The sequence below is a fragment of the Fusarium poae genome (assembly GCF_019609905.1).
Source record: "Fusarium poae strain DAOMC 252244 chromosome Unknown contig_1, whole genome shotgun sequence".
In the NCBI taxonomy this organism is placed as follows: Eukaryota; Fungi; Ascomycota; class Sordariomycetes; order Hypocreales; family Nectriaceae; genus Fusarium; species Fusarium poae.
In genome coordinates this window covers 1,748,619-1,766,188 of record NW_025408659.1, presented here as the reverse complement: position 1 = coordinate 1,766,188, position 17,570 = coordinate 1,748,619, and the positions used below count along the sequence as shown (strand labels likewise).

The following is a 17,570-nucleotide window of genomic DNA, read 5'->3' as shown; positions in this document are numbered from 1 at the left end:
CGAGTTAGGTGCATTCAAATAGAGAATAACCCAATGACCTGCTGGTAAACGTCTGATGATGTCGACAACCTTCACTGCACAAAGGTGAAACAAGTCTCACTGAAGGGGCATCTGGGCGCGTATAAAATGCTTCAACCTTACGATCGATAGTACTGCATTCTACATAGAGTCCGGCTGGTTCAGTCGTAGTACGCTGTGCGGTGCTTGCGGGCGACTCATGCATCAAGCTAGCCAAGAAATGCGCCGTGGAAAGGATTTTGTGGCGATTCAATGAGACCGTATCTTCGACAATGCAACCCGGAAGGACTATGGAAATGGTCTCCACATGATTGAAATTGGTCAGGACTGTCAACGCTTCTATCAGGTTGATCCCTGGTTCGGCAAAGAAAGCGACATGTCGTATATTCGCAACCATGTCTAAGGCTACGAAGGTCTCGCTCGGCGAGTTTGACGTAAGCTGCATTAGATCGAGGAGCAAGAACACCGTTCGGGATACGAATAATTTAACAGATGCCCACTCCGAGAAGAGACTTGCTGCCCTTTCCCACTCAGATAAAGCCTCTTTACATGATAAAGCAATACGATATGAACCACCTGGCAGAACTGTCTCTGATGCGCACAGCAATCCACTCTTTGAGGGGCACATGATGTCCATGTTGAGGGATACCACCGACATAGCTGCGTCTCGCAGAGCAACATCCCATATTTGCACGCGCAAGTCGGGCGGCAGCAGGGGAAAGAGGTGGAACGGCATGTCGTTAAATGCTCAGCTGTGAGATTGTTGCTGCTATATGATCTTTTACACTACCAAACTTTTCCGGGCTGCGAGAAAAGTGTCGTGCAATTTCTGACTCATGAAGGAAAGAGCCACGACACCCTGGTCAGGCAGTTTCTAGAATTCTGCAAACGTCCGATTTTGTCTCTGGAGCGACGCAAGGTTTGAGAAAAAAAAAGGTTCTTGATGCACACCCGTCTGTGAGGTTAGGTGATGACGCTCGTAACAAGACAATGCTGTACTTTTGCTCCAAAGAAGGTGACGTCTGAATCAAGGGTTGGTACTGTATTATATCACAGTATTCAGCACTGGTGGCTTCCTCTCCTGAACAACAAGCTCTTTGTTTAATCTAGGGTGGGTACTTTAAAGTACATCAAGCTACATCGTAAGCAAACAAATCGGCCAAAATAGACTAATCTATTGTGGTTAAGCAAATTTTAGCCGATAAAAGAAGTACTTCGAGGTAACCCAAGTACCCAACAGCCTGGAGCCTAAATCTACAGTGCGAGCCACCGATCGTGCTACCTTCAGTAAGCCATTTCTGTACGTCAGCCTCCACGTTCCACCCAAGCCACATACCCCTGCCTGGCGATCATAAAATTGCCGCGATCCCGTGCTCGGCAGGTGTTCGATTTTACTTTACTTGGCAAGACTCAAGTAATTGGTTCATGTCCATAGTCTTGCATCCTGTTTAGATTTTGCGGGCGTGGCATGGCGTTATGTTTGTGACGCTGGATCATACAGTGAGGTGCAGGTCCAGCGTCAGTAAGCTGCCATTGTAATTTTACCAAAAATGCCCAAAAGTGGATTAAGCGTGGCGCATGCATGTAAGCGCCTGAATATTCAGAAAGCAATAGCCATGGACGACCAACTAAAGATGGACCTGCAATATTCTAATGTCCGTTTCTGACCAAAAATCTAGTTATACAAAATTTATCAGCAGTTACGCATACACATCCCACTGACGAAGACGTAAAAACGTCGATTACTGACCACGACGTTGAATAGAATGAAACAACTCTATGGTTACAGCACACTGGGTGGCCTCGCTTGTTTCACAACCGACCACTTGTCATCATCGCGGCCACGGCAAAAAAGCTCAAAACAGCATGGAACGAAGATTATCTGTTAGGCCAATGGCACGATACGGCACTCCGAAGTCCGGCTGCCGTGGAAGCTCAGCTATGAGTCGTATTCCGCGGTGTCGATCTCATGGTTGATTGAGCCAAGTTCACGCTGGCCAGGACTTCATACAGATCTCGATGCTGGTTGAATACCTACTGGAAAGATAACTTTTGGCCCCGTGAGTTCAAAGTTGTGAAGTGCTTAGAAAGATATGTTGATGTATGGAAAATGTCCATTTCTTATGTGTTCAGGGTTCAGCATTTTGAAACATATCAAGAACAAGACATCTATAATTTATGACTTGGACGTGATGAAACCATTATGACGCGTCATGTACTATATCTCGTTACTCTCTTATAACGCGAGGTAACGAACCATGATTGGAATCCGGACGAAGGATGTGACGGAGATGAAGGTGAGTTTAGCGACTGTGACGATGAAGATGACGGCGATCGCGAAACTGACAAGAAACATATCAACGGGTATGACTGAGTCGAGACTGAGGTTCATTCCAACGGAAACGATGCACACTACGATACGGATGATGGGTAGATTTGAGTTATTTATAAATTTGACGTTCTCTCTCCCGTCTAGCCTTTGGTTGCACGTATCTGAGGCCATTTCTTAATTATCGATGATATTTTGGATGTACCAAGAACCTACTGGAGATATGTCTGTATCTACATACGCTACGGCAATAGCTGTAGGAGCATTTTCAAGCCGCATTAGCAGATCCCGTCGTCTGTCCTGTTTTAAAGGATGAATTTAGCTAGGGGGGGGGGCAAATAAGCCACATAGACACTAACACATTGAACCAATAATCAAAACACACATCTCTGCATGGCCAGAGTACGTTATTGTGTAAGTAAGCAGAAAATGTTGAAACGCTAGGAGCCAAAACATCAAAGCTATTAAATGTAATTCCAGAATTGATTGATTTTATTGCTCTCTAGTAGGTCTTTCATCATAGTGTCTTGTCTCTAAACTTTCAAATGGATAGTTCTAAATACTTAGAGACGAAAACAGCAATGCACGTACTTGCAGGACATGAGTCTCGTGACGATCAAAAGAAGCACCATCCGACGACAGTCAGGATTCTGGACGTTATAGTAGTTACAGTAAACTCCCAACAAGTAATATAGAAGGGATGCTTCCAAAACTGACGAAAATCAACATGAAATCATGAAATTCTTAACAATGACTTCACGGCACTCTCGTCTCCAGATCTTTTTCTTGAATGTTTGTTGGATAGCGGGATTGGCCTTGGTGGGGAAAGAATATGACGGATCAATATTCGGGGCGCTCCTTGCTTGATCGAATCATGCTAACCCGAAACAGACTAATAGCTAGCAAAACGTTAAAACAACGCGACATCCGGCCTGTTTCCTTTGTCTATCCTTCCAAATGCGACGCCGAATGCTCTGGCACAACTAGCCTTTGCCATTCCAAAAGTATCTCGATCTTTACTATTACCATATAAGTATTTGTATTTCTTCGTCCGGTTGTCGCGATGAGTGACCGGAAACGACCGTGTCCCAAAGAGCAGGATATAGATGCAGATTGTCCTTTCACTATCGTCTACAAGGCCAACCCTCCACGCGCTGAAGAGAAACGAGAAAAGGAAAAAAATGGAAAAACGTGCACGCGCCAGGATCGACATGATTCCAAGCACTTTCAACTCCAAACGTTTGACTTCCCACGTACGAGTGCCTTCAAGGCCATGGATGTTTACTACGTCGTACAGCCGAGCAATCGGTGGCTTGGCATGACACGGTATAAAAACTTTCGAAATGGATTTACATGTACCACCGGGGATTTTGTCGTCGTTGCCAATGAACAGAGCATCAAGCGGCAATGTACCGAGAACCACGTACAGGACGGAAACTCCAAGCTGCACGATGATCATTGGATAGCGCAGGTCCTTGAGATCAGAGCTTTGGATACATTTAACATTTACGCGCGTGTATCTTGGATGTACAGGCCACACGATATCCCCCCCGGCACTTTACGAGGCAGGACGATAATAGAAGGTCGCCAGCCGTACCACGGACCACGCGAATTAATTATGTCCAACCATATGGATATCATTGATGTAATGAGCATCAAGGAAACAACGGACGTCAGACGATGGATTGGGTCGGATGATGAAGAGATCAAGGATGCATTTTATTACCGTCAAGCGTATAACTGCCGCAGCCGCGTCCTTTCTCCGGTCCCTAGGACATGAAAGCGCCAGACTCCTGCGAACATCGACCGGATGCTGATAGGGTGCACAAGCTCGAAGTACGGGAAGTGGATGCATTATGAATGCCTTTTTGAGGGTGTTTTTCAGCAAGCTCTTCAGCGTCTGGAAACAGAAACTTCGCACGAAAATGAAGGATCATCTGCCAACGAGAAAGAACGCAAAGGACCCGCGTGCTCCGTCCTGCCTCTCGAAAAGATACGGGTTCAGTCAACAGCCGAAGACCCTGATGGAGAGAGTCAGACACCCGTCAACTCGTCTCATCTATGTTTTCCTCTCAAGTTCTCGCTGTCGTTCGACCGCTCTACATAACATCGTCTTTTGTACGACTGAATAGCGAGTAATCGCCGTATCCACTATCCATACCCGATATCCCACAGCCCAGCCCTCCATCCTCATGATCCACCGCATCTCCACCAGCTCTCGATCTCTTTCTCGGACTTTCACTTCTGGACCTCGAAGCATTCCAAATACCATGGCGTCTTTCCGCGCTGGCATATGTAGTAAAGAGAATTGACGACAGCCACAAGCTGATGACCGATTATATGGGCAAGCCAGTGCACCCCCCGGAGAGCATAGGGTTGATTGATTGTTACTCTTGGTATCGTAAGACTGTTCCTCTGTGTTCTGGTGACTGTCGCGTCATTAGGTTGATATGAAAACTGGGCTACAATCCGGCTATTGCGCTTTGGCGGGACGTACCCTCTAACGCTTTCCCGCCCTGGGATCTTTGCGTCGAGATAAGCAGGCAAAATATCTGTGGGTGGATCGCTGCGGGATGTTGATGTCCACAGCTTGATCTAGTAAGACGATGGCGGGCCAAAAGAGCGATAGAGCGAGGCATATGCCCGCTGGTAGAAGCCTGCTACCCTCCCATCTATAGGAGACACGTTTGAACAGTGTCTGAGCCAAGGGAAGTGCAGGAGTAACCCAGGGAAGGATGACTATAGCCACGACGAGAGTGATCCTATTCTGTTCCATAATTGCTCAACTTCAGTCTTACGAAAAGGAGGCTAGATGTCGAGGTAGAGGCAGGCGAAGGCAGAATCATCGTGCGAGCCGTGGGTATCTGCGAAAACGTTGAGCGGAAGGAGTTACTATACTTCACCAGGCTTCAGGTAGCGCACAGTTCAAGTTTGGAGGCTTTTGGATGTTGGTCCTAGCCGGGTAATGTGGGTCGCAACCTACACTCGATGGCTGAGCTCAACATCATCACCAAGGCATACCGCAAGCTAGATCAGACCACAGCTGAGCCACTGTAATTACGGGGCCTGGAAAAGAAGGCTTCTGTAACTTCACCGTTTGAGGTCAGCTATATAAGTATAAGTATGCGCTCGTCTGTCCATCTACGCACACACAACATTCGCAAAGCGCAAGTCTTCTTCTTGTTTCCTCGGACTGTTAACACCATCTTTAACATTTACCACATACATATTCCACTGTCATTCCAACCCTTCCAATTTCCATTCACTAATCACTCAAGAGCCAAAATGACTCGTGAACAGGAACCCAAGAAGCTGATGATCGTTCGCAACGATGGCCCAGATGCCGACAACATAGCAGCATTTATGCTCATGTTCTAATGGGCAAACAAAAGGTCTGATGTTGAACTGGTGATAATCTTTGAGCCTCGTGCCGTTGACTTTAGTCTGAAAAGTCTGAAACCTGACGCCCAAGAACATTTGGACAGCTTGCTCAGGAAGCACTTTTCTGGTGCTGGAAGTCCCCTTAAGATCCGTCTAAATGGCCTTTTGACAGAGCAGGCTATCAGCAAGGTTGAGAAAATTAGCGACGAAGACCGGGCTTTGGTGAGTCTCCCAAACTTTGTGTATTTTCGATTCGGATTGAGCCAGTTTGCTAAAACGGAAAACCTACAACCAGCTCCATATGGCAATCAAAGACTCCAACGGCTCCGTAGAGGACTCGAAGCTACATGCTTCGCTCGTGGCCAGAGACCTTGCAATGTGCCTCTGCGAACGACCAGGAACATCCGGGCGTCACTCCAAGTTCACTGTCCTGGTGGATAATGAGGGGCTGCCCAAGGCGAGTCCCGTAAATCTCAAGTGTCATGCCCAAGAACAGCTGTTCAGCCGCACTCCTGAAGAGATTAGGGAGTTCTATCGTTCCATGGAGTCGCCTATGCCCCAACGGCGGGAGAAGATCAGACAGTGGTACGAAAAGTGTATCAGCGAAGCCGATGAGAAACGGTACGACATGGACTTCTCGGTCGACTCTCTTGATTTGGAAAAGTTGAAAGGGCGAATTATGGCTGCAGGTGACGTCACGTTCATAGAGGGCGCATCGTTCAAGCTTCTTCGTCGTCTCGTTGATGACTCGGCCGTAGCAGCAAAGATGGAATGCCTCGTTCAAGCAGTAAGAATACGAAAACCCTGACTGCCCGTCTCCACTTTCTGACCTCCCATCTTCCACAGGGAACTTTAAACCTTGCCGGCAACATCTTCAACGATCAGTTCAACATCGCCCTCGATCCAGAGTCTGCAGAATATGTACTACGCAGAGCTCATGTGTTTCGCGATTTTATTGCTGTACCGTCCCACACGTCTCAGGCGATCACCTTCTCTGTTGGCAGACTGGAAGAGCATGGCTTCTCTGGTCTTGCAAGATGGATCTTATCCTTCACTCTTCGCAATGATCCCGCTAAAGTGTCAGAAGGAGTCGTCACTTTAAAGAGTCAGCACGGCCACGAAAGGGTCAAGTTGCCTGACCTTGCGATGATTCTACTCGGACTAGGCTCTGGGACGTATCCAAGTCAAGTGGCGCGGGTAGTGTTACCCAACACGCAAAGCGGGCCATTGCTCTTCAAGATTTCAGATACGGGAATCTGCATACTCGAACCAAAGACTGGCCACAAGTACGAGCCGGTGGACCTGGCGGAATTTCTTATCCAGGTACAATAAGGAAAGTCTCAATTCAGGTTGGATACTTGAGGCTGTTGATTACTGAACGATTTGGGCCTGAACCAGCCTGAGAGGTAACTAGCTCCCGTTTTAGCTACTGCTAGGATGATGTAGCGCAGGTCTATCAGTTGTGTATGTATATAACAGACTGTAATCCGGAATGGTTATCCTGGCCACAAACTCGAATCGCGTTCTGTTCTCACCCATGTGCTCATTTGGCTCATAAACGTTGGTATTTGGAAAAGTGGAAAGGAGGCTGCTCTAATGGTGGTTGGTAGACTAGGTGTGGCGCGAGGTGTTGTTAGAACAACAGCTTACATCCATCTATACTCTTTAAAAATCATATTGTGGGCTTCCAAGCTATGCTGTATAGTGAGGGTATATGTCTGTCGTGCCACTGTACATGAGCATTGAATGATGGATTGGCTTAGTCCGTGATCAGGGTGAACAGGGAGAACCAGGTACGGCTTTCTTCTAGAGAAGTACTGTAATGTGATGGCCACTGTCCACAGACAATGCCCGGTCAGACACTAGCTTCCAAGGCTTGCTTTGAGCCCAACAGCCCTGGTCTGTCCAAAATATGTCTGCACAAGAGAAGCACCCGAACTGGACGAGAAAATAAAATACTAGCAGCCAAGGGGATGGCCTAAAACGGGTGATTTACTCGAGGCCCTGAGCTGCGACGCTATAAGAGCTCCACCATTGTCCTGGAATAGTTGCAGTTCAAGAACAGAGCTCATAAGCTGTTTGACAAACTTTTCCATGTCGTTAGGAATACGACCATGCCTTATTCCACGCTGGCCATCGTACTGTCTGGACTGTGATATTCTGGCACGGTCGCAATGGAAGCTACACGACTCTTACGTTCAACGTGGAAATCCATTAGGAAAAGAACAGATTGTATGTTCCGACGAGTCGTTGCGTTGCCCTAGATGTGCCTTATCGCCAAAGCTCTATCCTGATAGTCCAGGTCTAGCGGACCATCATGGGCCAGTGCATTGTCCTGTCGTACAAACCTTATCAAGCAGCAAACATAAACCCGACAGATACTTATCGATGGACGATTTATGTAATTACGCATTCAACGCTGGATCGCTTACTGGGATGACCAGGCAGCTGAATGATGATTCTGTGATTGGATCTGACGTCGCAGTTGTGCCTGGATATGGAGCTTTAGGTATCAAATCTGACGGTCAGATGGATGGGGATGCATGCCGTTCAACAGAGTACCGAGTAAGGTCCAAAAGCATCTGAGCAATCAAATATATCTGAGTTTTAAGAGGCCAGTTCGATGCTTCGCCATTGGCTCCCTCACAGGTATAGACTATTGAATTGCATTCCAGCCTCACTGTAGTATAGGTACTATTTTAAATTACATAAGTTTGACAACTACAAGACCCTGATGGTGCCTCGTGCCTCGCAACCTAGAGACGGCAAAGCCACCTCCATGTGAATCTCGTCCTTGCTAGGTCTTTTTCGCCTTATAGGGGTACTGTCATTGATAGATAGGTAAACTTGGAGCACGTGTCCGACCCTGATCGGCTGTATCTAGCTTTTCCTACCGAAAAGAACAACCACAATCCGTCGTAAATATGCGCAGCATATAGCCAAAAAGACCTTTTATTCTCTATAACCTACGTATCTCGACCGGAACAAAGCCATCAAAACTATGCAGGCCGAAAGGTAGTTCCTGGTGGCTGGGCTGTAGCTTCCTCGCCCCCTCCGGATCTATAAGTGTGAAATCATAATTTTGCAACAGTATCGCGACCGACGCAAAGATGACCTGTTTAGCCAACGCTTCTCCCGGACAGCGGAATGATCCTCCACCGAAAGGGAAAAAGTGACCGCGTGAGCCAGCAACAGAGGCTTTGGAACGTGCATGTTCTAAACCCACCTGCGTTTGTGGCCTACCTGGAGAATCCCGTATAGGCTGGACGTGCTTCTTCTTCATCGGTCCGCTGAGACTGGTGCTGCCTGGACAATCGAGAAACCGCTCAGCCCAGAAGGTTTCCAGAGGGTGCGAAGGCTGGTCAGTAGACAGGGGCTGGCCGGTGTTCCAAAAGGATTCATCCAGTCCCGCAAGCCGGCCAGTACACATGATGGGCTCGCCAGCCTTGACGTTCCAGCCTCCAGCGAGATTCAACCCTTCGTCGATGGATGTTCGACCAACAGTACTCGTGACACGTAGCCTGAGTGTTTCGTAGTAGATGGAGTTGAGGAGTGGGTCTTTCATCAACATCTTGATATCTGGTCGCTCTCCGGCCCCTGTGGACTGGAACGCCGGACCGATCTGGTACCAAACCCGTCGGAGCACATCTTCATCGAGTAGGATGTGTATGATCATCCACACAGCAGCGGGGACGGTGGTTGCCATTGTGCTATACTGGGTAAGCCAAAGCCGCTTAGCAGTTTGCCAATCTCGCGTCTGTCACGATTGAAGCGCAGACTTGGAGTGAGGCCGAAAAAAGGGGGGTAATCACAAACGTACATAAAAAAGTATCCCAGCATCACCACGGTCACTCCGTTGTCGGAGAGCCCGAGGGCCTCGTGTCGCTGAACCATCTTACGGACATACTGGGTACCCCAGATAGGTTCGTACTCGACATCGCGAAGCTCGTGATTGTTCCAGTCAAAATTTGCAGCATACCAGGTGCGCCAACGGCTGAAGCTTTTCAGCATTTCGTCACGGGTCTGGAAAGAAGATGGCATCATCCATCGGGGCAGACCTTTGGCAATGTTGGGGAATGCTTTATAGAAGGCCCAGAAGTCCCGAAGGAAATTTGGACAAGTTTTAAGCCGGTGCTCTCCGTACAGAGCCTCTATATTTGCCGTAAGTATCGGATTTGGCAAGAAAGTGAAGAGATCAGGAACGACGCCCCAGTTCTGCCCGATCTCTGTCGTTGCGGAAATCTCAGATGCCAAATTTTTCTTGAATCTCTCCACAACAGGGACCAAGTTCCGCCCTTCAAGATGATCAGCGCAGTCTTGCCTCTGATGCTTCATGAAGCACCGGAAGGCATCCGCGTCAGTTGTGTAGACTCCTATGTTGGACTCGTAAGCAGATATATGGCCATGGCTGAAAGCTTTGACATCGTGGCCTGACAGCCCGAAGAAGATGGACAGGGCATCAAGCAAACTAGGCGTCGGTACCAGACTGCTACTTCTTCTGAACAATCCTTCGATCTGCTTGCCAGGCATGGCCAAGTATATCTCCCGACCTATCGACGGAATGTAAGCCGGAGCCCCCTGCAGCTGTTGACTGGAGGCCAGGTTAGTCATCGATGTGAGGATGGAACGATTGTCAAGCCTGTCAAGTAAAGGTGGGAGTAGTGACAAAGACCCGTAAAGGTCTGCGGAAGGAGCTTTCAACATACGTAAGGCGTCTCAAGAAATTCTCTGGTTGCGGTGTAAGCGACAGCAGGTACCCCATGGCTTGAACACCCCATGAGGACGCAGGAGCAGATTTCTCTGCGCCATCATTATCAGAAGGTTGTTTGAACCGAAATAGTCCCAATGCTATGACACTTGAAGCAACAGGGAGAACAGAGATAAAAATTAAAAGGAGTTGGATCGTCGCGGGATCTGGACTTGGAAGCGAAAACTTCAACAGCGAGCTCAAGTACTCCTTCATGGCTGTGTTGTAAGAGTAGTCGCCGCACCAACGGTCATCCCGGTGCGCGACAAGGTCGGGCTAAAGAGAAGCAGTTCGAAGCCTCAGGATACGTCCAAGTGGTGGAATAAACGCTACGGTGGTTTTACGGCCGGATACTCTCAGTCCATGCGTACGAGGTGTGCAGATATGGTGTCCCAAGGGACTGTTGCCAATTTGTCGGATCGGTCGCGGTCGAATAAGCTACTTTTAGGTTTCATGATAGGATGAACAAGGCATCTGATTTAATAGTTTCAAACTATTTTAAACTAGTTATATGTACCGGATTAGATTAGGAAGGAAAGCATTACCCGACGTGGGAGGGAATGGCCGCACCAGCAGCCAAATGCGGCCATTTCAGCGATTCATGTTAGCCAACCAATTGCATCGCAAAATCAACCGTAGTCCATGCCGTTGCTGTTGCTGTTTCCCTATGTCCTAAGCATTGGTGGAACTGCAGGAAGAAATGAAATTAGGCCAATGGGGGGCGGCAAAGGGAAAAGTCAAACGCCACATCGCTGCAAAGCGTCAAACTATCGAAGGAAACCTTGCTATGGGAAAGAAAGATAGTATATCGTTCGCAAATCGTAATTTTCCGTAGCCCAGTTCACTTCTACATCATCCATTGTTGTGCAGAGGGAATCATTCTCGAAATTCTAGATCAACCATCATCCACGTCACAGGTAAACATCCCCGGGATTCCCTTACATTTACGCCTCCTCACCGTTTCCAGTCAGCCTCGCGTATGTCCGTTCACCATGACCGAACTGTTGATGGAGTCACCTTTACCTCTTTTCCTTGCTTCAAGCACAGCATATGCGTTTATAACATCCCACCAGTTCCAATGTCAATTGTGGCCTTTGCTCATCGCCTCGTGGGCCTTAGCAATATTCGTACATGTTGTGCTTTGGTTGGGCTGGATTTATCCTCGCTATGTGCCTGAGCATTGCCATCTTCCAGTCATGGACGGAAAAGAAGTCACTCCACATTCCCAGGTCATCACCGAAAAAGGATAAACTTCTACAGTTTTGAAGCCATTTAAAGAATACTTGCGAAATAGTGCACAGCATAGGAAATCTTTTTATCCTGCAGTTTCAAAGTTAGAGATATTTTTATATGAATTTTGAATTTGTTATATCAACCTATACAGTCCAGTGCCAAAAACCGCTTTTTGCTAAAGGGGTCTTGAAGGTACGGACTATAGTGTTACATCCTCAAGACAGGAAGACATCAGTGCCTCCCAACAACTAAGGAAGAGGTCTAGGTTTAAGTTCTTATAAAGTCAATTTCCAGCAAATAAAATAGATCGACGTTGAAAGACAGGCAAGTGCAGGACGGACGTCGACGTATTGCGCCGTTGTTCCTTTCGAAGTCCTACAAAGTCAGGGTTGATATTATTGCGCCATAAGACATCGAGTATGCTGAAGATCGTTCCACGTCTAACTCAAAAAAAGCCAAGTTCCGTTGCTAATATTCTATCCTTCTTCGAACCGAGTACATCATCGGCTGTCTCCAAGCCCGTAGGACTCCTATTGCGCACTTCATGTATAGCATAGACAGCATTTCCCTGCTCAAGAGTCTTTCTCTCCTTATCTTTCCCATCCACTTCGAGTCGTGAAGGCGATGAACTATCATTAACCACGCTCTTTCTGCAGTCATCCTTATGTCCGCTTTGAGAGTTCGAACTAGAGGGGAGCTTGACGTCTTCTTGCTTGGAGTATGTCGAATCGAGCCTACGCCTTTTTAAATCTCCGGTTTGTTCGCCTTCTTCCACGGTCGACCTCTTTTTCGTACCATCAGGAGTAGCGTTAGAAGCGAGTCTTTGAAGACAAACATCGGTCTCTTCGCGGTGTCCGGATGTGACCAAAGGGGCTTCTAGGACAAGTTCCTGTTTATTCGGGGATAGCGATAAGTGAGAACTGAGTTTGACTGGTCAGCATTCATCTCAACTAAGTCTTAACTGTGGTAGCCTAGCTCTTACCTGTTGAATCCCAAACGTTTCCAGTCGCAGGGCGTTATGTCCTTATGATCCAGGGGACTCATAAGAGATCCTTCCCCGACGTCTGCATCAAGAACAAATTCCTGGATTGGATCATCCTGGTGAATCCATTGGTAAGTGGTTGACTTATACTCCACTACTGTCATGGATAGAACATGAAGCCAACCAGGAGCGATGCATGTTGGTGTAGTAATTTGACCTGGAAGATCCTCACCGAAAGAGCTGATCGAATCCATATAATAAAGTTGCTGGTTGGATTCTGGTCCCCAAAATTCGAAGGTAGTAAGCATTTTGTAATGTTGTTCATAGAATGAAAGATAGGATCTGATTGCTCGGAATATTGACACGCCAGGATAAAGCCAGATACATATGTTGATTGCCACCCTGGTTGGAAGTTGGAAGTCAAGGATATATATATATATGCATACCCTGCTCTCCTGACTTATGTGCAAATAAGCAAATCTCTCAACTAGGCTAGATCTGGAAAGGGGTCAAGTGGGGCTGGCGTGCTTAAGGAGCGACTGACACAATCCTGTTGAACTGTCACGTGCAAGCAGGGATACTTTAAGATTACGCACCGAAACGGTAGAACCTTGAAGGGGAGAGTTGAACAGAACACAACATGAATATACCAATCTGGATCAATGGACCGAATACACGTAATGTCTGACAAATCACGCCTCGTTCAAGGTTGACACAGACCGAGTGCGCCCAACTTCACATTGTACGAATGTAAATCACTCACACCATTGATAGACACATCAGGCAAGACCACATAACAAGGATTAAATGGTCAGCAGTTAACGGGGCTCGTACTGGCAAAAAGTTATTTCTTCCTGGATGCCCCAACACGCTGATCTAGAATGTCAGCGCCGAGCACCGTATTATTAGATTTACTTGTTTTTGATAGCCCAGTATCCCCTAATGATGAAGATGTGTGATTGAGCTCCAGTAACCAGCAACTAGATCAGCAGTTCCCGGCCAAAATACTATGAAGATTTTGAAGTTGTCCTTTTGCATGCTATATCCGACGTCAAATCAATGGCCGGAACAAGACTCGTCGTGGATCTGATGTCATCGTACCTGGCAGCGACTACTGTATATATGGTTTGTTGTTTATTCACAGACATGTCCATGCGAAAATCGACATGCTAGTATACCAAGATCCGGTCAAGTCATAACCTATCTGAGTTCTGCCTCGTGCGGAGTCCTTGTCGTTGCCAGAAGCGGTGACCATCCCAGGAAAAAGACCAAGTTGGGACGATCTTACGTTTACCTCAAGTCACACTGAGCAGACCTGACTGGCAGGTTATGCCTGACCATCATCTTTATTAGGGATAGGCTTATTTAGGTAGGTAGGAATTGTTTCAGGCGGTAAAAATAACGTGACTCGAAGTGGCTGCGCTCAGCCTGACTAGTGGGTATATCAACCACCATTAGCACATAGTATGTACCAAGGGGTAATGCAATGGAAACTGTAAGCTGGCCCAAGCCCTAGTTACTAATGTAGCATTATGCACAAGCAATCTTGACAATATCAATAGCTCCCGTGAGGGGTGAGTGTAATGATACAACGGAGGTTTGGCCGCGGTATGTAAAAGGGAGCGGAGGGTCGACCTTGATTAAAATCAGAAACCGCTTTCCATATATTGATAATACAGTCTTTCACAGACCTTCTACAACTATTCTTTTTGTCATTTAAGCTTGCGCCACCAGACATTCGAACGACTCGTGCCATGATGAGTTACCCGCAGTCCTCCAGCCTTCCATTCACTCCGGACATGGAACCTCCATGCCCATGCCAAAGGGATCCGTCGTCCAACATCGATTTGAGAAGTGCAGCGGCGAGCTCCAGCGCTCCTTCTCAATGTATTGATAATGCTTATCAATAGCGATTCTCATTCCAAACCCATGGAGTCACTCAAGACTCTTGCCAGTCCCGGCAGCTTGATACACTCTTAAGATTATACTCGGAATTGAAGATGGAAGTCACAAAGCTAAAGGACGACAACCGCAAGCTCAACCGACGGGTCCGACTTTGCGAGAAGTACAAATATTTTCAAAGCAATCGTAATCGGCCGTGCTTGCACACGAGGAGACTGTCATTGGCTATCAAAAAGAGGGAGGAGGAGACGTCCAAAGACGGATGGATCACCTCACTTGTCTTCACAAGTTATTACCTGCACACCTACCATCGAGCATGTTGTGCATGAAAGCGGAATTTACCAGACGGACTCTGAGGATGAGGTCAACTAGGGTTCTTTTGTCATTTCATCGTCAGTCCAATATTATTTGCATCGGAAAACGTCATGAAAAGAAGCATGATCATTTTCGAACAACAAAACCGCGAATTAATTGAAATAAGATGGCTTCTTCCTTTACGAAACGCTCGATTCTGGTCGATCATCTGGTTTACAATTGATACAAGGGGCTACTACTGCATCGGGTATCATTCGTATTGACTTATGCATATTTAAGTGTAGTTAGAGGACAAGATAGCTGTCAAGGAAGATAGAGTAAAACTGCGGGCGCACTCCTCGTCCATCATGAGGTTTTACCACGTTAAACTGTAATCGGTTTAATTCAGCATGCCATCCTTACAAATCCCATGGAGATCCTAACCTATAGGTACATATTGCAAGGTCCTCTAACAGAAAGCAGGATTCTGTACCTTGACTGCTGTTCTTATGACATGATGATCGAGCTTGACCTATTTAGTACGCCACAGGGAACATTGTAGGAACCACTGGAAAGACCTCAAGCTCAATGGCCAAAGACAGGCTTAGTTCTTCTATCCTGGTATGCTTCCGTCTTCTTTGAACTTGGAAAGGTCCAGCTGCTCCACGCCATGCCGATCCAAAGGAAAGCCTTGTTGTTTCAATTCCTGAATCAGCCATAGCATATAGCCAGGGACGTGATCAAGAAAGTACCTTACTGCCCAGCGTCCTGCCAAGGCTGGGCAGTGCAAAGAATGACTGTGTACAAAGTCGAAACAGTGCAGCAGTCCAGGATGGCGACGGAGGCAAAGCCGGATGTTCTCCTCGAAGACTGAAGAACGTAGGACCTTGTTTAAGCGAAGATATACTCCTGTCTGGATCGTCGCACCCCAGCTGTGGAACAGGCCGGCGAGGCGTGTATCTGTGTAATCGATTGACAACACCATCTGAAGGAGAGCGTCTAGGAAATCGCTAAAATCCCTGGCAGGGAGTGATACGGTATTGCCATTCATTTGTCCATCTCGGTAAAGCAATTTCAGAAGTCTCTCCAGCGCAACGACTTGCCGGTTAGTCTGTACTGAAGACACCCGCTCTGTGGCAATCGAAAATGCAAGCTCCAGCATCCCGCCGAGCTCTAATGATTTCAACAAATGCGATGAGGCTGAGTCCAGCATCCAGAGGATAGAAAGGAAGGCGTTGTCACTGCAAAACCTCCGCATCGCAGGTAGTGCATGGGCGCCAAGTTCCAGTAAAGCTGCCATCACCGGCCCTTTCCTGTGACAGACAGCTAACGCCAGTGGAGTACATCCGTATCCAATTTCAGAATTGACATCTAATGCATTCCGCTCCACCATGACTCTTAACAGGTATGTCATGCCTTCTCGTATAGCGGCTTGGAATGCTTCCAAGTCGGGAGGACGCAAGCCTCTCGAAGCACCTCGCCGGACTATGAGCACGGCTGTCAGTTCCTGGTGATTGAGGATGGCTTCCATAAGCGGTGTTCTCCTGGAGAGGTCTATACCCTCTTTGTCGTCGATATCAAGACCATGGTTGATAAGATAGGCGACAATATCGTCCAGCCCTCTCCGTGCTGCTAGATGAAGTGGCGAATAGAGAGTTGCGTCGATGCGGTGAAAGGATAGTGGATGCCATTTTTGAGCATCTTGACATTTTGTAAAGGCAGCTCCACCCTCCTTCGCCGCCTCAAGGATCCTCAGCGCATCGCGCCGGTCTCGGCAGTAGACGATAGAGTAAAAGACGGATGAGGATCTGTGGTTGATCACGTCGTTTCTGTAAAGTATGGGTTTGCAAATGTCGTAGAGCACGCGACACGACCGGGCTAGTGAGGCCTGGGCACCGAGAGAGCATAACTCGGTGATCATGCAAATAAGCTCCGACGGTAATAAGGAAATCATGTCAGATCAGCTACCCCGCGCCTCCTCGTAGCTGACCTACCGAAGATCTGTTTTCTTCTTCTTCTTCTTCTTCTTCTTCTTCTTCTTCTTTTCTTCTTTTCTTGTTCGGAAATTCTAGAAGCTGCACGTAACTGCTGCGAACTTTGGGAATGGAGACAGCCAACGCATGAAGATATCCATGTCACACCCGAGAACAAAGAGAGTGCGATGTAGACAAAGGTTTCAATTACCAAACATTTATTCAAAATAGACACGTACGATTATGGTTGTACGATCAATCCCAGTATAGACCAGAAAACCCCAAACAGGACGTTAATCTTCAAGATTCGCTCGCTACATAGCATGTTTGTCGTCAGAATGTTGATATTCTCGTAACTTTCGAATTGAGCGTCTAAATGCCTTTTCTATCCTTTTGTTCGAATGACATTTAAAATACGTGAACGCAGCGAGGCCTTGGCCAAAATAAGTCTCGGTTGAGTGATTGATAATCTCAGGTTGTTCAAGTTTTAAAACGTTCTTGTTATGCTAACCAAGCCCTAGCATCAGGAGTGTAGTAAAAAGACTTGGTGCAATAATGCCTAGTATTCTTCCATGTTGTGGCTACCCCAGACCACCACACCCCCATATTATTGAAAAATGGGGCACGATTCTTGACAAGATATTTCACCTACTCCTCACCCGGCCACACGTAGTTGAGGCTTTTCTATTCATGGTCGTGTAGGGCTATCCG

At 47.3% G+C, this 17,570-nt stretch overlaps 5 protein-coding genes across 5 annotated transcripts; 2 read left to right on the top strand and 3 right to left on the bottom strand.

The window, feature by feature from the left end:
* Positions 1-3,410: 3,410 nt before the first annotated feature.
* Positions 3,411-4,454, top strand: FPOAC1_013284 (uncharacterized protein; the record flags this gene model as incomplete). Its single annotated transcript, XM_044857625.1, has 2 exons — positions 3,411-4,081; positions 4,178-4,454. 2 exons carry the CDS (start codon positions 3,411-3,413, stop codon positions 4,452-4,454), a joined length of 948 nt encoding a protein of 315 aa, XP_044701808.1.
* Positions 4,455-5,335: 881 nt separating this feature from the next.
* On the top strand, positions 5,336-7,060 carry FPOAC1_013283 (uncharacterized protein; the record flags this gene model as incomplete). Its single annotated transcript, XM_044857624.1, has 4 exons — positions 5,336-5,400; positions 5,740-5,950; positions 6,024-6,515; positions 6,575-7,060. The coding sequence occupies 4 exons, from the start codon at positions 5,336-5,338 to the stop codon at positions 7,058-7,060; spliced, it is 1,254 nt and encodes a 417-aa protein (XP_044701807.1).
* A 626-nt stretch (positions 7,061-7,686) lies between these two features.
* Positions 7,687-10,691, bottom strand: FPOAC1_013282 (uncharacterized protein; the record flags this gene model as incomplete). Its single annotated transcript, XM_044857623.1, has 5 exons — positions 7,687-7,873; positions 8,161-8,176; positions 8,972-9,438; positions 9,549-10,319; positions 10,435-10,691. 5 exons carry the CDS (start codon positions 10,689-10,691, stop codon positions 7,687-7,689), a joined length of 1,698 nt encoding a protein of 565 aa, XP_044701806.1.
* A 1,462-nt stretch (positions 10,692-12,153) lies between these two features.
* FPOAC1_013281 (uncharacterized protein) lies at positions 12,154-12,998 on the bottom strand (the record flags this gene model as incomplete). The annotated part of the gene is made up of 2 exons (XM_044857622.1): positions 12,154-12,628; positions 12,691-12,998. 2 exons carry the CDS (start codon positions 12,996-12,998, stop codon positions 12,154-12,156), a joined length of 783 nt encoding a protein of 260 aa, XP_044701805.1.
* A 2,501-nt stretch (positions 12,999-15,499) lies between these two features.
* FPOAC1_013280 (uncharacterized protein) lies at positions 15,500-16,807 on the bottom strand (the record flags this gene model as incomplete). Its single annotated transcript, XM_044857621.1, has 1 exon — positions 15,500-16,807. The coding sequence occupies one exon, from the start codon at positions 16,805-16,807 to the stop codon at positions 15,500-15,502; it is 1,308 nt and encodes a 435-aa protein (XP_044701804.1).
* Positions 16,808-17,570: the final 763 nt, after the last annotated feature.